This window comes from Microcaecilia unicolor, chromosome 1 (genome assembly GCF_901765095.1).
Source record: "Microcaecilia unicolor chromosome 1, aMicUni1.1, whole genome shotgun sequence".
Taxonomy (NCBI): Eukaryota; Metazoa; Chordata; class Amphibia; order Gymnophiona; family Siphonopidae; genus Microcaecilia; species Microcaecilia unicolor.
In genome coordinates, this window is record NC_044031.1 from 304,976,992 (window position 1) to 305,004,037 (window position 27,046).

Consider the following 27,046-nt stretch of genomic DNA (forward strand, 5'->3'; position numbering starts at 1 on the left):
TTTATATGTTTGATGGAAGTCGTCCCATTCCCTTTATTATTTCATTGCCCTTTGAAGAGGGGAGATGTAAATAATTGTCACAAATTGAATGCAGTGAAAAACAGGTTCAGGCTTTCTAAAGTAAACTAGGCCTCTAAAATCATAGCATTTCTCAGTCCTGATACTTTACTGAAGAAATGTGACAGCCTACTTAACCTTGGCACAGTTACAAAGTTGGAAAGGGTTGTGTATAGCTGGACATAGACATACTGAGAAACTATAAAATTAATTGGGCCAGGTGAAGAAAAGTTCAATTTAAGGGTAAAGCGAAGTTCGGAGATAGGAGAGCTGAAAACTTGGTCATAATTGGATAAGAGATAAGAAAACTGAGACTTGGTCATGATTGGATTAGAGATAAGCAAACTTGCTAAGGTTGAAACTCGGTCCTAATTGGATGAAAGATAAGAAAAGTTAGAATTTGGGCATAATTGGATATCTGTGCCAATTATGACGAAAGTGCAGGTGGGAAAGTGAAATGTCTATAGGAATCTATGGGACCAAAAAAGTATAAAAGGTCTGCTACCTAAGCAGTGCAGGGGTGAGACGGAGAAGAAGCCAGTGATCTATGAAGACACATGTCATCTGTTGTGAAGTGCTGTTCTACCTGATTGTCTGTACTGCCTTTGGGTAAGATGCTTATGCTAATAAACTATCTTACTATATCTTTTGAATACTGGGTTTCCTCCTAATTACTGAATTTGCTACTGTCTAGACCCCTGATGGCGAACCTATGACACGTGTGTCAGTACTGACACGCGTAGCCATTTTCGATGACACGCGGCCGCATGTGGCCGCATAAAGAGAAGCAGCGGCGTTCCTTGCTGACACCCGGGCGGATCGCCGATGCGCCCCCCTCAAGGTGCAGCGCGACCCCCCCCCCGGCGAAATCACACCCCCCCCGGTGCATGTTTACCCGTGTGCGCTCCTATTGGCTCCCTCCGAGTCCTCCGCTCGTTCCCTCCCTGCTGCTCCCTCTGCCCCGGCTCCTGCACGGCCGTTTGACCTCACTTCCGGCCAGCGGAGCAGAGAGCAGCGGAATGCCGTGGGGGACGCATCTCTGAGGGCCCTGTGATCGCCATTACCAGCAACCACATAACCACAGCAACCATCATCCAATCTACTGTTCTGGGGTGTCGTGGATTTCTAATTGACCATCATTACTGAGATAGGTGAGGGGGAGGCTGGGAGAGGCGAGGGCATGTGCTATGGGTGCCGTTTCCCGCCATTAGAAATAGCGGCAGCCATCTTAATTTACATAAGGTGGTCAGTTAGGCTAGTTAACCCCTAATTGCCTGCAGGGCTAACAGGCTATTGTTTTTAATTACCTCTTCTTATAGACCTCTTTCTGACTCTGTCATACGGGGGACTAAAAGTACTTATTTCATATAACAGATTCTGTATAGTTTCTCTGACCTCCATTGTCACCCAATCACAAGGTCTATTCTGGGGTGGCATTAGGAGCCGTAATTGAAAACTAATTCCCATAATTACTGCTTTCTGTTTGTTTTCTGGATCTAGATATACTCTGGGCCATTTATGTTCCCACATAAATCTTATTAAACATCTGTCTAAGTTTCTGCAAAGACTGAGTGTCACTTGTATATGATCTACCTTGTAGGCTAAATGTAAGGTAAAGAGAAGATAGAATCAATAAAAATAAAGACAGAGATAGGTTTAGATAGATAGATACATTTTATTTCTTACCCAAACACAGGTCTTCAAGTTGATACAAATACAGACATCAGATTCTGGTTTCAGCCGCACAGGGCTTCGCCGTCTGACAGAAGCTTCGGAGAAGACTCTCAAACTAAGCCAAAATCTCCCATCTTTTATACTCTATCCTCTCCATAGAAGTGAATGGTGAGATACCTTGCTCCTAATCTTTCTCACTTTCTGAGATCATACTTTCCCACGCGATCTGCTATCTGATGTGCCCACCTCCTTCCGTTCTCAGCTACTGCTAATTATCAACATGTTTTGGGAAGCGTTGAGATAACAGTTTCACATCTTCCGGCTGCAATACTTTTCATACTTTTCATACCTTTCATACCATTTCATGAACTCTGTATTACCTCTGTATCATTGTATACCAAAACTAATAAGCTCCATTTTATTCATCTGATCTTTCATTACAGGTGCTATATTTGATTTAAAAGTTGTACCAGTTTGTATCAGGACTCATTGTTCAGACCTGCTTTTTTCAGATTCTCAAATATTAATTCACTTGCTTGCTGTTCTATGTACTGAAACGGTAGTAAGCAGAACGTGGAATATAAATAGACATTTTGAAACTAATCATTCCCAGCTCTTGAAAAAAAGTGAGGATGAAAGGAAGGAATACATTTCCAGGCAGCTACACTTTTATAAGAGCCAATCTAATTCCATCCTTACATTTGTAAAAGGTTCTACAAATTTAACATCTGCAAGTTTGAGCATTGCTCACTCCATAGCTCAGCATGGAAAAGCACTCAGTGAGGGAGGATTTATTAAAGAAACTCTCCTAAGATGTGCACCAGTTCTATTTCACGATATGCAGAATAAAGATGCAATTATTAAGAGAATATCTGAGTTACCAGGAAATTTGGAGTGCCTGGATCCGATTACCAGACACTTTTAGCACCCTGAAAAATATAGCAATGGCTTTACTCACAATTTTTCCCTCTACGTACTTTTGTGAAACCTTATTCTCAGCGTTAAATAATATCAAAACCAACAAAAGAAACAGATTGAAAGATGACGTTAGTAGCACTTGCTTGGGCTTGAAGTGTACAAAATACCAACCTTCAATTGAAGATTTAGCCAATGAAATTCAGCAACAAAAAAGTCACTAATAGGCAGATTAGTTAAAGAATTCCCCCTCCCCCTCACTTATCTTAGTTCACGGCACCCCACACAAGTTAAATAATATCAAGACCAACAAAAGAATCCAACTGACAGATGAACAAAGAAGTCACTAAGCAGGTAAGTTAAATAATTAGGTTTTGTTTTATTAAATACAGTTATATATTACAATTATACATTTTTGTTATTTAAACTATAAATATCGCGAAATTATGGTTTTTTTCTCGAAGTGACACACCACCCGAGTTATGCTCGGTTTTTTGGTGAATTTTGACACACCAAGCTCAAAAGGTTGCCCATCACTGGTCTAGACTGTAAATCTTAGCAGGAGGAAATCCAGAAAGAAAACATTGCGAGGCTGGTACTAAGAACGGCTAAGGGGGAGCCCTTGACACAGCCTTTTAGGGCAAAACATGCATGTCGGGCATTGTTGAACCCCTGGTCTGACCGTTCAGTGCAAGTTAAGTATTGCTTATAAGTAACTTAGAGATTAAAAAGTAAAATGAACAGTTAAATAAGTAAATGAAGAAACAGTTTAATAAAATATTATCGCCAGTGAGGATTCGGGTGCTATTGAATGTCCAATAAAAGAGTGAAGTTGGTCATGTGCACTGCTGAGGCGATAAAAAACATAAAAAAACATATGAATGATTTCTATATGATATATGGTTAAGGTGGAGGTTAAAACTATATATGAGCCTTGATAGGGGAGTAGACTGTAAATCTGTCATGAGCAGATACAAGGTTAGAATAATTAAGTATTTAGAGGGGATATGAAGTTCTTTCCAGGTTAGTAGAAAGCCCATGCCGCTGCTGCCCAAACAGAAGAGGCAGATCCAATAGATAAACACCTTCTCTGTACCTTTTCTAATTCCACTATAAATTTGGAACTTTGTAAGTCTAAGTGCTTTGAAATGCGGTGACCAGAACTGCACACAGTATTCGAGGTGTGGTCGCACCAAGGAGCAATTAAAAAAAAAGCATTATAACATTATTCCATTCCTTTCCTAATAATAAAGTTCATATTTATTTATTTGTAGCATTTGTATCCCACATTTTCCCACCAATTTGCAGGCTCAATGTGGCTTACATTTGCCGTAATGGTGATTGCCATTTCCGGGTAGCAGAGTTACAAATGGTATTGCGTTAAGGTGCTTACATACATGGTAGCAAACATGGAGCATAACATATATGGAATAGATCATGGTATATATATATATATATATATATATATATAACATGTGCATACATACATGGTAAAGAAGAGAAAAATTGTGGTAGTGCATGAAGGCTCCTGAGTAGTAGATTGGTTAGTAACATGCAGGTCGTCGACTAAATAGAGTCCCTATTCCGCATAAGGTTTAAGTGAATAGCTTAATCATTAATATCATAGAGGTTAATCAGTCATGTGTTAAGAGTTCGGTTTTGTGTAGATCGTGTATAGTTTCGTTATGATACGCGCATAAACTTGAATGCAATCGAAAGCCTATTGCAAACTGCGGCTCTGAATGAGACGGGCGCTGTCTCTCTCCTTTAGCATTTCCAAAGCTAAATCCTGCACCCTTCCTCCAGGCAGCTCCTGGCTAACCCCAACACAAGGACGTCAGTGAGGTCAAAGCCGGCCCGATATATCAATGTTTCCAAACGCGATGAAGCAAAAACATACAATAACCAACAACCCCAGCCCGCAGTACAACATCTCTCCCCCCCTCCCCCTCCTGTCCTAAACTCGTCTTTCCCGCTAAAGATAGCCAGCGGCAGCACGTGACACAAGATACCTGCAGCGACCAACCCCCGGAGCCGTCTCTCTGCCGCGTCCCACCCTAATCTGACGCTATTCCTGTTTCCGGGCGGGACGGACGCGGAAGAGAGAAACAAACAGGGAAGACCCTAAATTTAGTCGCAGGTAGTTTGGGTGACGGGCTGTTTTTTAGTGGAAAAGACAAGGTGGGACGAGGGACAGATGCCTGACCGGGGGAGGGCGTGGCGCACGGACTTGCGGACACTTGCACCTTCTTGTTGCATGCGTGTGAAGAGGAGCTGTGGACGTGCGAGGGCAACCTAATACGCGTGACTTTGGTATTTTTGCAGTGTTTGAGGGTGTGGTAATTGCTGTAATCTGGGTAGTCAGCTTGTATGGATGTGGGAAGGTTATGGCACCACCATTTTCTCTAGGCTCTTCTGGTCGACTTGTTTTCATGCTTCTGAACTTGTGTGATATTGTTTTGGTTTCCTATGGTGCTGTATTCTCTTTACCTATTTTGTGAAAAGAAAAGGTTTGTGCAAAATGTGAAACTATGGAGAAAAATTTAACCTGTTTTGTGTAATGTTTTGGCTGTTCACTTTTTACTTTAGGAAACAAAAACAACCATGGCAGACTGGAAGTCTTTTAACCCAGATGAGGATGAAGAAGAGGAGGAGGAGGAAGAAGGGGCTGAAACTGGAGGTATAACTAGGACAGAGGGGTGTGATCTTGGGTAGAGGACGGAAAGGTACCTTAAACAATTTGAGTGATTTAACAAAGTTTGATCACATTGTCTTTGTATGTTATCTCATATTGTAGGGATGTAGCTTATGGTGGCCCCATATGGCTCAGCCCAGCATAGTAATAGAAATGTAGGTGGTGGAGGGCTATAGGAAAGTTTTAAAGGAATACTTGGAGTTTAATATTGAATCAGGGCCCTCCTGCCGTGCTTACCTCGCTTACCGTGTTGGCACAGCCCTGTGCCGAAGGCAACACTGAAGAGGTGTGCTTTGAGCAAGGATTTGAAGATGGGTAGGGAGGGGGCTTGGCGCAAGGGCTCAGGAAGTTTATTCCAAGCATAGGGTGAGGCGAGGCTTTTCCTTCAGGAACTTGTCCAAACCCGTTTTAAACCCAGAAATGCTAACTGCTGTTACTACATCCTCTGGCAGCGAGTTCCAGAGCTTAACTATTCTTTGAGTGAAAAAATAGTTCCTCCTATTTGTTTTAAAAGTATTTCCATATAACTTCATTGAGTGTCCTCGGTTTTTGAAAGAGTAAAAAATTGATTCACTTCTACTCGTTCTACAAAATCCTGAGTGGTGTAGACCTCAATCATATCTTCCCTCAGCTGTCTCTTTTCCAAGATGAAGAGCCCTAACCTCTTTAGCCTATTATATGAGAGGAGTTCCATCCCCTTTATAATTTTGGTCACTCTTCTTTGAACCTTTTCTAATTCTGCTATATCTTTTTTTTTTCTTTACATTTATTTTTCTCCCAGTTACTACTTATGGATCCAGTACACTTTCTCTTCTTGGTACTCTCCCTTCCTAATCTGTTTCTCCATCTGAAACCACTGTACACTGCAGGAACACATTGTCCACCCTCTGTATTCATCATCTCACCATCTTTTTTTTTCCTCTTCCTTCTCAGCTCTCTTCAACATTTCCTTCCTTCCTTCCATCCCTCTCCTTTCTTTTTTTTATTTTTTATTTCATGAAGTCTTTATTATCCATTAAAACATAACAGAAAGCTCATGTAGCAGTACGTATAATACATAATTGCTGAATTGAAACAGGCATTTACATGCAACTTAGGCACCTCTTTTCCACATTTCAATGTCCCGCTAAGAAACATAAGGAACTTCATAATTTTTTTTTAAAGTTTTTAACTGGAAAATACTTCCCCCCCCCCCCCTCAACACCCACCCATCTCCCCCCATCCCTCCCCCCAGCCATACCCTAGGGAGGTCACTTAACACATCCTTCCATTCACCACTGTCACAACTCTCACTACACACTCTGAGCACTTAGAAGAAAAGGCTTCCAAACAGAATACCATTTACTCTGCTGTTGTCTGCGCTCTGCTAAGAGTCTCTCAATTTCACAGACATACTTCAATTTATAGAGCTATCTCTATGGAGGAACCACAGCCCGTTTCCAGTAACAGGCTATGACCACCCTTGCTGCACACAGTGCATGCCTCAACAGTGCCTGATGAGCAGGTGTTAGACCCCCCTGCCTTTACAGAAAAGAGAAAGATCTCGGGGGCCCAATTAACTGTGCACCCCAGCCAGCTCTGCAGCCTACTATGTATTGATTTCCAGAACGCTCTGACTTTTACACAATGCCACCACACATGCCCCATTGTTCCCCTATTACCACACCGCCTCCAACACAAGCCTGAGGAGTCTGGATATATACGCTGGAGGCGTCAGAAGAAGGCGGGACATTGAGCGAAGGGAAGACTAGTATAGACGGGAGCGCCACCTCCTTCACTGACGCTGCGCCTTCGCTGCCGGACGGAGGTAAATTTAAAAGGGATCTTGGGGGGGGGAGAAGAGGGCGGGCAGGCAGTTGGGACATGGGAGCGGGAGGGCAGGGGAGAGAGGAGCGTGGATGGGAGGGCAGCGATCATTTTCACGGGGGGGGAGGGGGTGCGCGGGCCAACTGTTCGTCTGCTGGGGGCGCCAACTGATCTGCAGGGGGGCGCCACAGACCCTTGGCACGGCCCTGCTTCGGCACCTAACCTTTATACCTATTCAGGAAATCTAGACTGCCCCTATTTGACTGACTGTACATTTGTCCTTTAGATTGTAAGCTCCTTGAACAAGGACTGTCCTTCTATGTTAAACTGTACAGCGCTGCGTAACCCTAGTAGCGCTTTAGAAATGTTTAGTAGTAGTTGTAGTACTTATTGAGACAGCTATGGAGAAGCCACTGCTTGCCCTGGAATTGGTAGCGTGGAATGTTACTCTATATGGGTTTCTGCCAGATACTTGTGACCTGGATTGGCCGCTATTGGAAACAGGATACTGGGCTAGATGGACCATTGATTTGATCCAGTATGGTTATTCTTATGTTTTAGGCTATTGCTCCTTGAGTCGCAGTTTGGCTTGGGACCCCATGGGATGGGGGCCCAGGGCAGTTGCCCAGGTTGCGCCATTGTAATGCCAACCATGCTTGAAATCTTTTTTTTAAATCACTACACACTCATTTTGTTTTGATTTCATTTTATTAATATTTGCTCATCTTCTACAATACTAGGCAGATCATAATCAGCTATTCACAAATATAATTAATACATCTAAAATGTAACTAAATAGTTATATATATATATAGTATATTTTTTTGTTACATTTGTACCCCGCGCTTTCCCACTCATGGCAGGCTCAATGCGGCTTACATGGGGCAGTGGAGTGTTAAGTGACTTGCCCAGAGTCACAAGGAGCTGCCTGTGCCTGAAGTGGGAATCGAACTCAGTTCCCCAGGACCAAAGTCCACCACCCTAACCACTAGACCACTCCTCCACTCCTATTTTAGCTTCTGATTGTTTTGTCTCGCATCACATCACTCAAACAATATAAATTCACAAAATGATATGGCAAGACCGAAAATATAAAGTTCTCTGCTTATGAAACCTCGTATAATCTTCTACACAAAGCTCAAGATAAAGAGAATTCCTAATCCTGGGAACTACTTCAATAGAGAGAGCATGTGATCTTGTCATTTCTATAGCAAAGAAACAAATAATTGACAAGATCACATGCTTTTTTAGGATTTGGAACAACCAGCAACTCTTGTTGGCTGGAATACAAGGATTGTGTTTCTGATGTCTAGAGTCCAAGTTTGACTATGGAAAGAAATGTAACATCCTAAAGGGCAAATGTAGGCATTTGAACTCTGCCAGTCACTGGCAATCAATGTAAACTCACTAAATTAGACATTATATACCTCAAAAATATAAGCTGTTCTCAGCAACCTCAATTGCCAGGCCAGCAGGATGGAGATGCATATGAACGGCTGTCTGGGAGAAAAACTTGAGTTTGAAACTGTAAAAGTTGCTCTTCCCTGCACCCTGGACTCAGCGATGTGTGTCGCCTTCTTTCCTCCCCCCCCCCCCCCACCTGAGTTGCAAGGGGGACCTCCTGTCTCTCAAATAGGATTCCCTTTCAAGTTCTTCTCTAAGCTGGTGCTCTAAGGAGAACCCTTGGCCCATGGTGTTGGTAAGAGTCATTAATGTGGCCCACATTGAAAAAAATAAAGCCTGCCCACCCCTGTCTTAAAACTATGCACAGTCCCAGTCAGAACCTAACTGTTCTTTTCCTAATGTTTAGAAAAACAGCAAAGTTGCTTTGACAGAAAAAAAAACTTACACCTTAAAACGTTTTTTGGCTTAATAAAAGTGTCTAGTCCTTTCATCTCAATACTCTCCACTTCTCCCAACTACTCATAGCACCCCAGACGTTAAACTCTCCATATCTGACAACCTAAAAATACTTGGAGTAACGATTGATAACCATTTATCATTCGAAAACCATGCTACATTCATCACAAAAAAAAAAAGTTTAATATGATGTGGATTTTGAAACAAGTGAAATCATACCTTTCCCTGGACACCTTTCGGAACCTAGTACAATCCACAGTACTCATGCACACAGATTACTGCAACAGTGTTTTCATAGGATGTAAGGCCCTAATCCTGAAGAAACTTCAGACTACCCAAAACACGGCAGCCAGACTTATCTTTGGCAAGTCAAGATTCGATAGCGCAACACCTCTTCGAGAGAAGCTTCATTGGCTCCCCATCAGAGAAAGAATACATTTAAAGTCCACACTCTGATTCATAAGATCATATATGAAGAATCCCCTAACTACATGAATAACCTCATCGACTTCCCAACCAGAAATAGATCATCCTCTTCTCGTATTTACCTCAATTTACACCTTCTCAACTGCAAAGGTATTAAATACAAGACCTCCTATGCATCTAGTTTCTCTTTTTTGAGCAGCCAGCTTTGGAGCGCTCTGCCAAGATCCATCTGAACAATGAACGACCATCTACCATTCAGAAAAATGTTGAAGACCCATCTCTTCAAGAAACCTTACCCTAATGACCCAACTTAACTTTTTAAGCCCATCCACATGATTCCTGCCACAATGATTATTATACCTTTGACCATGTCTCACAATCTCCTTATGCTCATTCCTCAATCTCTTCCTCTCCATCCTTCCTACTCCTTACCCCTCCCAATCTCTTCTCCTTTTGCTCATCCTATCTTTGTTTACCTCTCCATGCTTAATTTACATATGCTCAAAACCCTGCTACTACTATGTTTACTACAACTTGTAACATTCTCCTTCAAGACTTTGTAATTCTATTTACTATGTAAGCCGCATTGAACCTGCTATGTGTGGGAAAGCGCGGGGTGCAAATGTAATTAATAATAATAATATTCTTACCACTGAAATACATTGGCTTCTTTTAAAGAAAAACAGGGGAAGAGGGTATGGAGTATTAAAACTTGAAATGAGTTTAGCCTTGCTCTGCCATTGATGAGTCAGTCCTTTCAAGAACTGGACATGTGTTTTCTGAAACTGTAAAACATCATGGGCTTTTTGAATGACAGATTCTGAGGGCATCATATTATTGCTCTGTTTTTCAGGGGACTATCGATTCTCTGGCCGGGACAGTTTGATTTTCTTAGTTGATGCCTCCAAAGCTATGTTTGAAAACCTAAATGAGGATGGGAACACTTGTTTTGACATAACCATTCAGGTAAGGCAAGACATGTATCAGCTCAGTACTGTAACCTGGAAGGTTCTTGCTGAAGCAGAAATGCACCTTTATGTGTGTGTGTTTTTCTTTTTTAACTTTAGATGTTGAGGTTTTGGGTTTTTTTGTTGTTTTTTTTAATTCTCCCAAATTACATCATAACGTTTCACAACACCCCCCTCCCTACACACTGGAAGTGAAAACCTGGCAAGCTTGGGAAGGAGCATAGTTAGCAATGTTTTTTTGCATATGTCTCGAAGTTCAACGTGAATTACATCAAAGAGAACTGAAACAATAGTCAAGAATTAAAATAAAAATATCAGTCAAAAAACATTAGTAATCAAACTTTAAAAATAAGCTTTATTGAACAAAAATTATTTTATTTTTATTAGGATTTATTTACCGCCTTTTTGAAGGAATTCACTCAAGGCAGTGTACAGCAAGAATAAGTCAAACATAAACAATAGGATATGTCTCCAATTACAGCCCACAGGGGAAAAGATAGGACCACTGTTGTAGTTGGCGACTCAATCAGGCATGTAGATAGCTGGGAGGCTGGTGGACATGAGGATCGCCTGGTGACTTGCCTGCCTGGTGCGAAGGTGACGGACCTTATGCGGCACCTAGACAAGATTTTAGATAGTGCTGGGGAGGAGCCGGCTGTCTTGGTACACGTGGGTAACGACGACGTAGGAAAATGTGGGAGAGAGGTTCTGGAAGCTAAATTTAGGCTTTTAGGAAGGAAGCTCAAATCCAGATCCTCTAGTGTAGCATTTTCTGAAATACTACCTGTTCCACATGCAGGGCCCAAGCGACAGGCAGAGATCCAGAGTCTCAACGCGTGGATGAGACGATGGTATGGGGAGGAGGATTTTGGATTTGTCAGGAACTGGTCCAAGAAAACAAGAAGGCAGATGATCCGCAAAATCCAATGTGGAAGCAAACAAAAGAGCAAATCGCTAGGTGGTATTAATCAGACTTTATTGGAGAAATAATCGCCCGACACAGACTGTGTTTCGCCCCTGACGCAGCCCTTGTGGGCGAAACACAGTCTGTGTCGGGCGATTATTTCTCCAATAAAGTCTGATTAATACCACCTAGCGATCTGCTCTTTTGTTTGTCAGGAACTGGTCAGCATTCTGGGGAAGGGAGAGCCTATTCCGATCTGATGGGCTTCACCTTAACCAGGGTGGGACCAGGCTGCTGGCGTCATTTTTTAAAAAGGAAATAGAGCAGCTTTTAAACTAGAAACGGGGGGAAGGCCGACAGTCGCTCAAAAGCGCATGGTTCGGGAGAAGGTATCTTTTGAGGATATCACCCAGATAGGGAAAAAAGGGTTACTTGTGAGTAAGGATGACAAAGAAATCATAGAGGATCAGATGGACTAAAATAAAATTAATGACCAGACAGAAGACAACATATTAATAATGCCATGTATTAAACATAATAAAAACGGAACAACAAGCATACATTGAAATGTCTATACGCAAATGCCAGGAGCCTGAGGCATAAGATGGGAGAGCTGGAGTACATTGCACACAATGAAAAACTGGATATTATAGGCATCTCTGAGACCTGGTGGAAGGAAGATAACCAATGGGACACAGTCGTACAGGGCTACAAATTATATCGTAGCGACAGGGTGGATAGGATTGGAGGAGTGGTAGCACTGTATGTAAATGAGAACCTTGACTCGGATAGGCTGCAAATATTGCAGGAGACAAAACCCCTATTTGAATCCTTGTGGATTGAAATTCCACGTGAAAAGGGGAAAAGGACGGTGATAGGAGTGTACTACCGTCTGCCTGGCCAAGACGAGCAGACGGACGCAGCAATGTCAAGGGAAATTAGGGAAGCGAATAAAAAGGGCAATGTAATATTGATGGGTGACTTCAATTATCCGGATATAGACTGGGTTAACGAAACCGGTTAACGCAAGGGAGGTGAAATTTCTTGATGAAATCAAGGACGGCTTCATGGAACAGCTGGTTCAGGAGTCGACAAGAGAAGGAAAAATACTAGACTTAATCATTAGTGGAGCTTATGATCTGGTGCAGGGGGTAATGGTGCGCAGGCCACTTGACAACAGTAATCATAATATGATCAGTTTTGATATTGCCTACGAAGTAAGTGAACTCAGGAAATCAAATACACTAGGGTTTAACTTTAGAAAAGGAGACTACAATAAAATGAGAAGCATGGTGAAAAAAAGACTGAAGGGAACAGCTCAAAGGGTAAAAAACTTGAATCAGGCGTGGATGCTGTTCAAAAACACCATCCTAGAAGTACAGGGCAAATATATTCCGCGTATTACAAAAAGAGGAAAAAAGACCAAACGTTAGCCAGCGTGGCTAAACAGTAAGGTAAAGGAAGCTATTAGAGCCAAAAAACAATCCTTCAGAAAATGGAGAAGGGAACCGACTGAAGAAAATAAGATAAAACATAAGGAATGTCAAGCCAAATGCAAAAAGGAGATAAGGAGGGCTAAGAAGGACTTTGAAAAAAAGTTAGTGTTAGAAGCAAAAACACAGCAAAACTTTTTTTAGGTATATTAAAAGCAGGAAGCCGGCTAAAGAATCGGTAGGACCGCTGGGCAACTGTGGTGTTAAAGGGGCGATCAAGGAAGACAAAGCCGTAGCGGAGAAATTAGGTCCTGGGGAACTGAGTTCGATTCCCAGCACAGGCAGCTCCTTGTGACTCTGGGCAAGTCACTTATTCCTCCATTGCCCGCCGCATTGAGCCTGCCATGAGTGGGAAAGCGCGGGGTACAAATGTAACAAAAATAAAATAAATGAATTCTTTGCTTCGGTCTTCACCGAGGAGGATTTGGGAGGGATACCGGGGCTGGAAAAAGTATTTGCAGCAGACGAGTCAGAAAGACTAAATGATTTCTCGGTAAACTTGGAGGATGTAATGGGGCATTTCTGCAAACTGAAAAGTAGTAAATCACCAGGACCGGATGGTATTCATCCCAGAGTATTAATAGATCTGAAAAACGAACTTGTGGAGCTACTGATAGTAATATGCAATTTATCCCTAAAATCAGGTGTGGTACCAGAAGATTGGAGGGTGGCCAATGTAACGCCGATTTTTAAAATGGGTTCCAGAGAAGATCCAGGATATTATAGACCGGTGAGTCTGACATCGGTGCCAGGAAAAATGGTGGAGGCAATTAAGAATAAAATTACAGAGCACATGGGCTACTGAGACAAACTCATCACGGATTTAGTGAAGGGAAGTCTTGCCTCACAAATCTACTGCATTTTTTTCGAGGGGGTGAACAAACGTGGACAAAGGGGAGCCGGTGGATATTGTGTATCTAGATTTTCAGAAGGCGTTTGACAAAGTTCCTCATGAAAGACTTCAAAGGAAACTGGAGAGTCATGGGATCGGAGGCAGTGTATTATTATGGATTAAAAGCTGGTTAAAAGATAGGAAAGCAGAGAGTAGGTTGAATGGTCATTATTCTCGATGGAGAAGGGTAGTTAGTGGGGTCCTTCAGGGGTCTATTCTGGGACCGCTGCTTTTTAACATACTTATAAATGACCTAGAGATGGGAGTAACTAGTGAGGTAATTAAATTCGCAGATGACACAAAGTTCAGGGTCGTCTCATCGCAGGAGGAGTGTGAAAGATTGCAAGAAGACCTCATGAGACTGGGGGATTGGGCGTCCAGATGGCAGATGAAGTTCAACATTGACAAGTGCAAAGTGATGCATGTGGGAAGGAGGAACCCTAATTACAGCTATGTCATGCAAGGTTCCGCTTTAGGAGTTACGGACCAAGAAAGGGATCTGGGAGTCATCGTGGATAGGACGTTGAAATCTTCAGCTCAACGTGCTGCGGCGGCTAAGAAGGCGAACAGAATGTTGAGCGTTATTAGAAAAGGTATGGAAACCAAGCATGAGGATGTTATAATGCCGTTATATCGCTCCATGGTGCAACCGCACCTGGAGTATTGTGTTCAGTTCTGGTCGCCTCATCTCAAAAAAGATATAAAGGAATCGGAGAAGGTGCGGAGAAGGTAGTGACGGCAGCTAACCTTGCTGAGTTTAAAGGGGGTCTGGACAGATTCCTGAAGGAAAAGTCCATTGATCATTATTAAATTTTGGGTTTTTGCCAGGTTCTTGGGGCCTGGATTGGCCACTGTCAGAGACAGAGTGCTGGGCTTGATGGACCTTTGGTCTTTTCCCAGCGTGGCAGTGCTTATGTACTTATGTAATTACAGCAGTAAAAATATTCAAACAACAATATAAAGTATGGCGTGGAGGGGCATTTTCGAAAGGGACGTCCCAAGTTTTGATGAGGACATCCTCGCAAAATGTCCCCATCCAGGGGTGGGGAAACCCCTATTTTCGAAACAAGATGGATGTCCATCTTTCGTTTCGATTATACGGTCAGGGACGCCCAAATCCTGAAATTTGGTCGTCCTTAGAGATGGTTGTCACTAGACTTGGTCGTTTCTGATTTTTGGCAATAATCGAAACCAAGGACGTCCATCGCAGAAACGACCAAATCCAAGCCATTTGGTCGTGGGAGGAGCCAGCATTCGTAGTGCACTGGTCCCCCTGACATGCCAGGACACCAACTGGGCACCCTAGGGGGCACTGTGGTGGACTTCATAAATTGCTCCCAGGAACATAGCTCCCTTACCTTGTCTGCTGAGCCCCCCTAAAACCCACTACCCAAACTGTACACCACTACCATGGCCCTTACGGGTGAAGGGGGGCACCTAGATGTGGGTACAGTGGGTTTGTGGTGGGTTTTGGAGGGCTCGCTGTTTCCACCACAAACGTAACAGATGGGGGATGGGCCTGGGTTCACCTGCCTGAAGTGCACCACACCCACTAAAACTGCTCCAGGGACCTGCATACTGCTGTGATGGACCTGAGTATGACATCTGAGGCTGGCATAGAGGCTGGCAATCAATATTTTTAAAGATGTTTTTTGAGGGTGGGAGGGGGTTAGTGACCACTGGGGGAGTAAGGGGAGGTTATCCCCGATTTCTCTCCGGTGGTCATCTGGTCATTTTGGGCACCTTTTTGTGTATTGGTCGTAAGAAACACACGACCAGGTAAAGTGTTCATCAGGGATGTCCTTGTTTCTTTCGATTATGGGTCGAGGATGTCCTAGTGTTAGGCACGCCCAAGTCCCACCTTCGATACGCCCCCTTGAACTTTGGCCATCCCTGCGACGGAAAGCAGTTGGGGACGTCCAAAATTGGCTTTCGATTATACCGATTTGGACGACCCTGTGAGAAGGACGCCCATCTTCGGATTTATGTTGAAAGATGAGCGTCCTTCTTTTTCGAAAATGAGCCCAATAGTATGCTACATTACAATGCCAACACAAACATTTTAACAGACAACCTAGCGTGTATGCAAAGATGGAACATATAGATAGGTATCGTTTTGGATAATATGCTGCAATCTTCTGTTCAGTGTTTGGCAGTGACCAAAAAAGCAAACAGGATGCTAGGAATTATTAGGAAAGGGATGGTGAATAAGACCGAAAATACTATAATGCCTATGTATCACTCCATGGTGCAACCGTACCTTGAGTATTGTGTTCAGTTCTGGTTAGCGTATCTCAAAAAAGATATAGTGGAATTTAGAAAAGGTTCAAAGATGAACGACCAAAATAATAAAGGGGATGAAACTCCTTCCATATGAGGAAAGGCTAGAGCTCTTCAGCTTGGAAAAGAGATGGATGAGAGGAGATATGATTCAGGTGTACAAAATCCTGAGTGGTGTAAAACGAGTAGAAGTAAATCAATTTTTTACTCATTCCATAGGTACAAAGATAGGGTCTCTCAAGAAGGTTACATGGAAATACTTTTAAAACAAATGGGAGGAAATATTTTTTCACTCAACAAATAGTTAAGCTCTGGAACTCTTTGCTGGAGGATATGGTAACAGCAGTTAGCGTTTCTGGGTTTAAAAAAGGTTTGGACAAGTTCTAGAGGAAAAGTCTATAGTCTGGTATATTGAGACAGACATGGGGAAGCAACTGCTTGCCCTGGGATTTGTAGCATGGATTGTTGCCACGATTGGGGTTTCTGCCAGGTACTTTTGACCTGGCAGTTGGCAACAGGATACTGGGCTTGATGGACCATTGGTCTGACCCACTATGGCTACTCTTATGTCAGGAGCAAGAAAATAAGGGACTAGTTAAAGAGAGTTGCAAATGAGGTCAGAAAGGTGCTTGAACCTTATCTTGGCTAGGGTAGGAGTGGATAAAGATGTCCTGCTATATTATGTGCAGCCAATGATATTTACTTCTTCTATTAAAGGCCTGGTTGAGCAACCAAGCTTTCACCTGCTTCCTGAAGTAGAGGTAGTCTTGTTTTAAGCGGATCCTTTCAGGGAGTGCATTCCAGAGTGTGGGGGCTACTCCGGAGAAGGCTCACTCGTGGGTATCACATTTTGTGATGTCCTTTGGAGAGGGTGTGGTTAGGGAATCTCCTTGGGAGGACGTTAGTGACCTTGAAGGTGTGTAGGGGGGGGGGGGGGGTCCTGTTCTTCAAATGCTTTGGGTCATCATTTTCTTTAAGGGCCTTGAAGATCAGTTTTAAATTTGGTTCTGTATTGGTAGCCAGTGAAGTTTATTCAAAAATGGTTTGATGTGGTCATGTCACTTACAACTTTCTATTAGTCTTGCTGTAGCATTTTGAATCAGTTGGGGTAGTCAGATGGTATTTTTGAACAGCTTCCACGCCTGATGTAAGTTTTTGACCTCAGTTGCCCCTCTAAGTTTTTTTTTTTTTTTTCTTTTTCTTTCACCGTTCTTCTCATTTTATCATAGTCTCCGTTTTGAAAGTTAAATGCTAACGTATTGGATTTCCTATGTGTACTTACTCCAAAGCCGATATCAAATCTGATCATATGATCACTGTTATCAAGCAGCCCCAGCACCATCACCTCCTGCACCAGATGATGCACTCCACCAAGGACTAAGTCTAAAATTTTTCCTTTTTTTGTTGGCTCCTGTACCAGTTGCTCCATAAAGCAATCCTTGATTTTGTCAAGGAAGTTTACCTCCCTTTCATGCCCTGATGTTACTTTTACCCAGTCAGTATGGGGGTAATTGATAAAATGTCTAAGATCATCAAACGTCATTTACCTATGTTGCAAGTTCACCCTTGTTTTCGGGACTTAAGAGTGATTTTTGCATTTCAACGTAACAGCAATTTTAATGATACCTTATGTCCAGCAGAGGTTTGGAATCGAGATACGATCAGAAGACGTGAAGAGGGGTTTCATAGTGCTTGTGGTCATTGTTCTGTGTGTAATATTATGTTAGATTCTAACCAATTTATTCATCCAACTTCGGAAAAGATTTACAAGCTGTATGCTATAACGGACTGTACTTCAGTGAACGTAATATACATCATAATGTGCCCATGTGCATTATGTTATGTGGGTCAGACTTCTCGTACTTTAAAAACTCGGTTAATAGAACACAGACACTGTATCCAAGCTGGTAAGATATATGAACCTATGGTCTCGCACTGTATACAATATCATCATCAGTTTTCAGAATTGAGATGTGTTGTATTGGAACAAATGAGAGTTTCAGAAAGAAGAGGTGACATTAGACGTCTTTTAAGACAAAGAGAACAACGATGGATTTTTGAGTTAAAGACTGTCATGCCCAGGGTTTTAAATGTAGCGATTGAATGGAAAGCTTTCCTCTGACGAGTATGCTATGTGATTGGAAGATTCTTGAGTGACGTCAGACGCTGAGTATATAAGCAGATTATGAAAGTGGAGAAGCTGTCCGCCATTTTTTGAACCAGAGCAAAGTGGAGACGGCGAGACGCTAAGAGCTTGGACTGTTCTTACATATGGAAATATTCCCCTGAAGCAGCTATATTGTAGCGAAACAGGGTGACCCTGTCGGGACTTTATAGAAGTGTGGAGTACAGTGTACGCGAGGCTGGGTTCATAATACAAAGTTGGATAATTCTTCAGCCAAGATAAGTACTCTCTCCAAGCCTTATAAATTGTGTTATTTAGGTCTCCTTTACAAGTGTTTGTAGAGCACATGGTTAAGCCAGTGGCAAAAGAGTTTTGTGGAGTTTTTTTTGAAGACATATGACTGATATGGTTCCCTCATTATACAAAAGGCTTGTCCTTTGACAAAGAGGTGTTTCTGTAATATCTGATGTCTTTTTTTTTCTCCACGTTTTTGCTTTTGTTTGGATGATTGTTAAATTTTTTCGCCCAGGGGATGCCATAGTTGCTTGCAAACACATTGTATACAAGGTAGAAAGGTATATTTTTTGTGGGTAATTGAAATCACCCATTATTATAGTGTTTTCCAGTATGTTAGCCTCCCTAATTTCTGATAACATTTCTACATCTGTCCATCCTGGCCAGATGGATGGGAGTACACTCCTATCACTGTTGTATTCCCCTTTACACATGGACTTTCAATCTATATGGATTCCAAGATGTGTTTTATCTATTTGATTCAAGGCCCTCCTTAACATACAATGCCACTCTATCACTATGATATAATTGTACCCTGGTATGACAGTGTCCCACTGGTTATCCTCCTTCCACCAGGTCTCAGAGATGCCTATTATATCCAATTTTTCAGTTAGTGCAATATATTCTAACTCTTCCATCTTATTTCTTAGGCTTCTAGCATTCGCATATAGACATTTCAAACTGTTTGTTGTTCCTATTTACATCTTGCTCAGCAGTTCACTGTGTTAATTTGCAATCTTTTGTCTGATTTTTATTTAAGGACACCTGATTTACTATGGTCTTTTTTACAACCTCGTTATCTTTCCTGTTTTGGCGATATCTTTGAAAGATATCTTGTTCCGAACCATGTGTTTTTGAACAACTGTTGGTCTTCCCCCAGGTTCTAGTTTAAAAGCTTCTCTATCTCCTTTTTAAATGCCAATGCCAGTAGCCTGGTCCCACCCTGATTAGGGTGGAGCCCATCCTTCTGGAATAGGCTACCTCTTCCCCAGAATGTTGCCCAGTTCCTTACAGATCTAAAGTCCTCCTCCCTGCACCATCACCTCATCCACACATTGAATTGAGACTCCGGAGCTCTGCTTGTCTTTTGTGCCCTGCGCGTGGAACGGGTAGCACTTTGGAGAATGCTACCCAAGAGGTTCTGTATTTGAGCTTAAATTTGACATCCAGAACCTCTCTCCCACATTTCCTATGTCATTGATTCCCACATGTACTAAGACAGCTGACTCCTCCCCAGCACTATCTAAAACCCTATCTAGATGACGTGTGAGGTCTGCTACCTTCACACCAGGAAGGCAAGTGTTTAGGCGATTACGTTCACCAGCCACCCAGCTATCTACATGCCTAATAATCGAATTGCCAGCTACAACAGCTGTCCTAACCCTTCCCTCCTGGGCAGTAGCTCCTGGAGAGACATCCTCTGTGCAAGAGGATATTGCATCCCCTGGTGTGCTTCTCTTGTCTACAGGATTACTTCCAGCTGCACCAAGGTGATGTTTTCCTTTTAGAAGACCTCCTTCCTCCAAGGCAGCACAGAGGCTACCAGATTGGAGGTGGGACTTCTCTACAATGTCCCTGTAGGCTTCTATGTACCTCTCTGTCTCCCTCAGCTCCTCCAGGTCTGCTACTCTAGCCTCAAGAGAACGAACTCGCTCTCTGAGAGCTAGGAGCTCTTTGCATCGAGTACACACATATGACATCTCACCAACTGGGAGATAATCATACTTATGATACTCGATGCAAAAGACTGGATAGACCCCCTCTCGCTGCTGGACTACTGTCTGCATCTTAATATTATTGAGTTCTTAACTTCTTAAAGTACTAGGGATATCAGATGATTATAAAGAGCCTTAAGACTGGTGTGATTTATTTAGTGTTTGCTTCTCAGAAACTAATTAAATGTAATTAAAACTCTAATGAAAACTCCCCTCTTTTTGTCTTATAAATGAAGAGTTGGGCTTGGGGTAGGTGGGAATGAGGACTGAACTAGGCCCTATGGTGCCTTCTAGAGAGTACCTGTTAATCCTGTGCAGAAAATTCAAGTTTTAAAACTATTGGGAAAAGGGTATGGAGACTAGCTAATAAAATTTACTTTTTTTTTTTTTTTTTTAATTCTAACTGTGTTTATCAATATCCTACAATTCCTCTTTTAAACCTAATCTTTACGTTACCAAGCACAGAATAAAATATCACTTACCACAGAAATATTCTTTTGTCTCAGAACTTCTCAGAAAGAGAAGTTCATTTACCATTTCTCTTTGGGCTGACTGCAGTTGCGTTTTTTTCATAGTGGCTTGGCTACAAATTTTCCAAAGCTCATTGACTGGTAGGACAGGCGACCCTAGATCAGGGTGGGCAACCTTGATCGTGGAAGGCCACAACCCAATCGGGTTTTCAGGATTTCCCCAATGAATATGTATTTTTGTTCAAAACATAACTAAATTCACAGTCTATTCCAAAGTGGTAAATTTGCTGTAACACCTCAATCAAATCACCTACAAATTGTTATCATTAAATGATACTACTTTATTGAATACAAATATTTAAAAGCTAAAAAGCTTCATCTATATATTTTATCACTTCCTAGTTTCATTAAAATTTGCCAGTGTAGCTAAACACAGAATTGAGGGTCACAACCCCCCCACCCCCACCCCCATTCTCCTGTGAACAAAATTTCTTTCTTACAGGGTCATAAATGGATACTAGTGAGTTCCCGGTTTACAAGTTCTTCTGTGTTCCCAAAAGTTGTTTCCAAACATTAAACCTTTTTGTCAGTGCCGGTTTCTTACCAAACTTCAAATTTGTAGTTGCTCCCTTCAAATTTAATATGATTTCTCTCTTCATGTACTGAACAGTTATAGGCCACCTTATACCAAGTCCAAAACCTCACAAACTGTTCATGTTTCAAAACCCAGTTGATGTCCGGACTCTACATGGTACCATGTTTTTCCACTGGGGTGTCATCAGGATCAGTCACTAAAATAAAAATATGAACCACTCAGATTCAATATTTTCTTCTTATTTTGTACATACAATGCCATTAATTCAATTTCTTACCTTATGTGCATTGTTAAAACACTCAAACCACCTCAAAATGGACTAAATCAACAGGTCGCTCTTAAGCACTACCTGCTTGATCTCGGCTGCCACCGGAAATGACGTTCCGATATATTAACTCTTCGGATATATGCAATATGCCCATTGCTTGCTAATTAAGTTTTTCTAAACACACTTGTGTTATTAGTCTTTGAAGTCATAACTGTGACCATTCTGCTTCTTTGAGTCCTACCAGTTCCACAGTATTCCAAATATATATAAATTTCTGCTCCTTTTGCATTAAATTTGAAGCAATATCCCCCTTCCCCCTCATTACACTATGAGTCGCAAATCTGATGGTCAGTGGTGAAACTGATTCAAATGCATGACCAGAGGTACCTCCCATCGCTGCAAATTGCTTAAATGCTGAGCTATTCTACACTTCACTGGTCTGATGGTTTGACCAATGTACGTTTTTTCCACAAGGACATATGATTCCATAAATTACTTGTTTACGTTTAGATTTAGTATATGAACGTAATTTAAACTCTCCAAGTGTGTGAAATCTTGTCCCTCTCCGTTTCAATACTCAAGCAGCAATACACATATTGTCCGCACTTATAATGCCCACTGTGCTTAGTGAATATGTATGAGATCTATTTGTATGCAGTGCCTCCACTGTGTGTAATTACATCTCCTGCTTATTCATTGGGGAAATCCTGAAAACCCAGCTGGATTGTGGCCCTTGATGGCCCGATGTTGCCCACCCCTGCCCTAGATATTTCTCTAATTTGTGGAAGAAAGCTGTCACAGAATGACATACTGCTGTCACCTCTGTATACTGCAGCACAGCTTGTAAATGACACATTAGCAAGAGCAAAGAGCTTGTGGCTGGGCTGGAAAAAATGTCAGAAATCTTAAAAATGTAAAAGGAATAATGGGCTTTTGTTGTTTGGGCTGTCCTTTGCCTATTCTTTTAAAAGCAGAGGAAGAAAGAGTAAAGTTGTGGCAGAGGGAAGCTTTTAACATATTGTAGCATAAATATTGTAGCATAGCATGTCTTTTACATTTAAAATGAGAATATTTGATAATATTTTACTACATTTCAAAAATAAAAGGAAAAATCATTGTACAAAAGTGACACTTAGTGGCCAGATTTAGAGTCGTTGCAGGACCTGGAAAGACCCTCTGATGTATGACTCCTGCTTTGTAGACACTGTAAAAGCTGAACTAAAAGCAAGTTGGGAGGGGATACAAACATTCCCTGGTAGTTGTGAATGATACCAGTTTCCAGCTTTAGGTCTGATTTTTGCTGATAGTCCTGAAGGAACAGGAAAAAAAACTGCTGGGTTCAGAACTGATACCAACTTAAAACTACAGAATAAACTTGTACTGGCTTTTCCATGAGAACTGTAATTTGATAGGGTCACAGAATGATTCATAATTGTGCTCTGTTTTCCAGTGCATCAGGAGTGTGTATACCAGTAAGATTATCAATAGTGAGCGGGATCTCTTAGGTGTGGTGTTCTTTGGCACGGACAAGCACAAGAACTCTGTGAATTTTGAGCATGTCTATGTCCTACATGAACTGGACACGCCAGGTAATTGAATGACCATTTTAAGTGTTCCAAGTTAAGTACAACAGATGTAACCCCTGATGAACTACTACCCTTTTATATTGTGAACTACTTCAGTGCAATATTTGCTTTAGTTTCCTGCATCTTTTCTTGTACTGCACCCTGCATCATTGTGTACAAAGGATTTAACTGTACAATCCTATGAATGTTTGTTAGTCCTGCCCTGCTGTCCTTTGAACATTATGGAACCCTGATCTCTTAACTGAGTCACTTTCTGGTCTTTGTAAGCAAACCTTTCATTTAAATGCATTTAGTCTCTCACAGTAATAGTCCGTATTTATGTAACGCTGACTGGAACCTTTCATTTTTGTTAAGCTTAATTTTTATATTGTGAAAATCAGCGAAAATTTTCAAGTTGATATTCTGCCTTTAGCTAAGTTACCTGTGCCAAAGTAGAGTACAATCAAAAACCAAACACAAATTTTAAAATGTTGAATAGTGAATACATAAATTAGAAATCCACCCCTTCCCCAATGCTTTTTTTTTTTTTTTAAAAGAAACACCTTTAACTGCTTCCAAAATTGAAGAATATTCAACTCTATCCACAATATCAGAGGAAATTTGTTCCAGAACTGGGTGGGGCCTCATGATGTCAAATGCTTGCTGTCAATCAACAATCACTTCAACATGGGTATAAAAGACCTGTCAGCAAGGACCTACGTGCCCTTGGTGATTCATATAGGACAATAGCCTTTGCTAAATACTGTGGGACATCTCTATAATTGTACATTAAAAAATCAGTTTGAAATGAAGACATGCCTCAGTTTGACAGTCATGGGCTCCCTCAACAATCTGGTCACACTTTTTTCTTCCATAATAAGCTTGATAACCACATTCTGAACATTCCTCGGTTAACAGTGTAAAAACATATCAAGACCATAGCCGCTTTAAACAATGCAACGATTATAAAATTTTCCCATTTCTCCATCAACCAGTCTCTATCCTCACCTTACCCCCAATCCCCATCGCACCCATCCCTTCTACCTTTGAAAGATAGGTGGTTTAATTAGATCCAAGTCAGGAAGAGTTTAGCAGCGCACTACGTAAATGTTTGGTTAGAGGTCCTAGGAATGGGTCTCAAACCTGTAGAAAGTTATCCCCCCCTCTCACCCTTGACACACAACAAATAAATGCTCCTTATTGTTGCTAACAGATCAATCTAGGACTTGTAGGTTATGCCTGTCTGCCAGCAGGTGGAGATAGAGAACACAAAATGAGGTTGTGCCCTAATAGGCAGTGAACAGTGAAACGGCTAAGTATTCCTCTATCTCCAGCAGGTGGTGGGCGTGCCTTAGCACTTCTCCTGGATTGACTTAGACACTACACCTGGTCCAGTTCCCCTGGTGCCAGTTGGTAACAGCGGTTAGCGTATCTGGGTTTAAAAAAGGTTTGGACAAATTTCCTGGAGGGAAAGTCCATAGTCTGCTATTGAGACAGACATGGGAAGCAACTGCTTGCCCTGGGATTTGTAGTATGGAGTGTTGCCACAATTTAGGTTTCTGCTAGGTACTTTTGACCTGACTTGGCCACTGTTCAGAAAACAGAATACTGGGCTAGATGGACCATTGGTGTGACCTAGTATGGCTACTCTTATCGTCTTATGTATGTATTTATGGGTATTGCTAGTTGTCTTAGGCAGTGCAGGGAACACCTGGTGGTGCTGGGCATTTCCCCCTCTTCCCCCTCCCCCATCTGAACGGGTCTCCTTCCTGTATTTAAAAAAAAATTGTAGAATTTCCTTGTCATCAGCAGCAGATGAATCCATTAACTGATGGGTTATGTCCACCTACCAGCAGGTGGAGATAGAGAACACTGAAAAACCATAGTGCTCTATGGACGGCTAGCTCCATCTGCCTTCAGTATTGCTCTATCTCCCAGCAGGTGTGGATGTAGCTTGATCAGCTCCTGGAAAAATTCTGCCAGGGGTGGCTCCTGTGCTTTTGCCAGTTGAAGCAGGGGTGTTGTGGCTTGTGGTGCCCACTTTGAAGGCATATAGGTTCGCCCTTTCCCTGCCTTACCTGTCCCCCTGCCTACCGGAGTACCTCTGTTGCTGCCTGCCTCCAACTTTCCTCACAGCATTTAAAAAAAAAAAAAAGGAATATGCATTGGTTCTGCGTGGCTATTCTGAGGCTATTTTCCACATGCAGCTTGACCGGAGCTCGTTTGACTAGGTCTTTTGAGGTGAGAGTGGTGCCCAGCTCCTCTGGGGAGGTCCCGTGGACGCCGTTCTGATTGGGGTAAGTTTTGCCGCGAAGCCGCCATTTTACTTATATAATTCCGTCCCTTCGGACGATGGCTGCTGAAGCAGTTAAACGCTGCTCCCGTTGTGGTAAACGTAGATCAGCAGCGGGGCTCTGTAAGATGTGCTCTTTAGACGCTAGAGCTAGTACGAGCATGGCGAGCGATGATTCTTCCTGGTAAATGGAGCTGGCAGCGGGCGCCATTTTGTAAGCGCCGCACGCCTCGACCCTCGCTGTTGCAGAGGAGTCTGAGTGCAGGGGGACGCTTCGGTTAAAGGCTACCAGAGGAGCTCCCGTTCCCGTTTCTCCTGATTTGGAGACGGAGGGTCAGGGTGAGTGTTTCTCCCTGGAGTTTGTGCTTTTAATGCATAAAGCTTTCATGCTGAAAAGAGCTCTGCCGCACGTGTCTGACACTGCGCTGCTACCTGGTTTCCCCCCGGGTGTTGATGGCCCGGGGCTGGCTGATTCCCCCGAGCGTTGGAAGGACGCAAAACACAGACTGGTAAATTCCCTGTCAGAGAGTGGCGCACTTCTCTCCCCCCCCCCCCCCCCCCCCCGTGGTCGGGCGGTGTGGATTCTGAGGGTTCTGGCAGGGCCTCTTGGTCTGAAGAGCCAGAGGAAAGTGCCGGTTTGCCATGGGATCTGGATGATCCCAATGCTGTGAGGATTTTCCACCGCGATGAGCTGCCAGCGCTCATTTCGGACGCCTTGCAGGCCCTCTCGATTGATGATCCTGCCAAGGGCGAGGCCTCCTCTGGTAATCCGAGGATGGCGAGTACTAAGAAGCCTGCTCGAGCCTTTCCTGTGCATGACTCCATCCAAGAGCTTATTTCAGCTCAATGGTCTGAAACCGAAGGGCCTTTGAAAGTGGCCAGGGCTATGGGTCAGCTTTACCCTCTAAGTGAGGAGCACTTGGCCCCTTTGGAGATGCTTAAAGTGTTCGCCTTGGTCACGGCGGTGACTAAGAGGACCACCCTCCCCTTAGAGGGAAGGGTTGCCCTGAAAGATATACAGGACCGGTGGCTTGAATCCGCGTTGAAACGGTCATTTGAAATCTCTGGCCTCGCCTTAAGGGCTTCTATATGCAATTCCTATGCTGCCCGGGCCTGCCTTTCTTGGTTACAACGGGCAGTGGAACAGCCCGCTGATGGTGCGGAGTCCCTCGCTGAGGTTGCACCGCGGATGGAGTCGGCCCTGTCATTTTTGGCTGACGCCCTCTATGATCTGGTCAGAGCTTCGGCTAAGCAGATGTCTGTGGCAGTTGCGGCCCGCCTCCTTCTATGGCTATGGCATTGGGCGGCTTACATGGCTTCAAAGCACAGGCTGGTGAAGCTTCCCTTTCGGGGCCACTTGTTATTTGGAGAGGAGCTGGAGAAGATTGTGAAAGACCTGGGGGACCCTAAACCCTAGCGCTTACCCGAGGATAGGCCGAGGCCTTCTTCCAAGGATTCTTTGTGGCCCTCCTCTTCCAGACCTCGCTTCTTTGAAGCTCGCAGATATCGCCCGAGGCGCTCTGCTGGGGTTTCTCAACGTGCCATTTTCAGCAGAGGAACAAGCGTTCCGCAGCGGCCGGTTCAAGGCCTGGAGTTGGGTGCTGGTCCATTCCTCGATTCCTGCAGTAGGAGGACGTCTTTCCCTCTTTCTCGAGGAATGGACCAAGATTACCTCCGATCAGTGTGAGTCCTGGACCTGATCAGAGAAGGTTACCGATTGGAATTCAGCGCCCCGGTGAGATATGTGTTTG

At 42.9% G+C, this 27,046-nt stretch overlaps 1 protein-coding gene across 1 annotated transcript in view; it reads left to right on the forward strand.

Moving 5' to 3' along the window:
• Window positions 1-4,812: 4,812 nt before the first annotated feature.
• Window positions 4,813-27,046, forward strand: part of LOC115477021 (X-ray repair cross-complementing protein 6-like) — a 43,403-nt gene continuing 21,169 nt past the window's right edge. Inside the window, exons 1-4 of the mRNA XM_030213675.1 lie at window positions 4,813-4,827; window positions 5,236-5,326; window positions 10,287-10,399; window positions 22,888-23,026. Coding sequence (XP_030069535.1) covers window positions 5,251-5,326; window positions 10,287-10,399; window positions 22,888-23,026 — 328 coding nt within the window. The 5' untranslated portion in view covers window positions 4,813-4,827; window positions 5,236-5,250. The remainder of the gene's footprint in view (window positions 4,828-5,235; window positions 5,327-10,286; window positions 10,400-22,887; window positions 23,027-27,046) is intronic.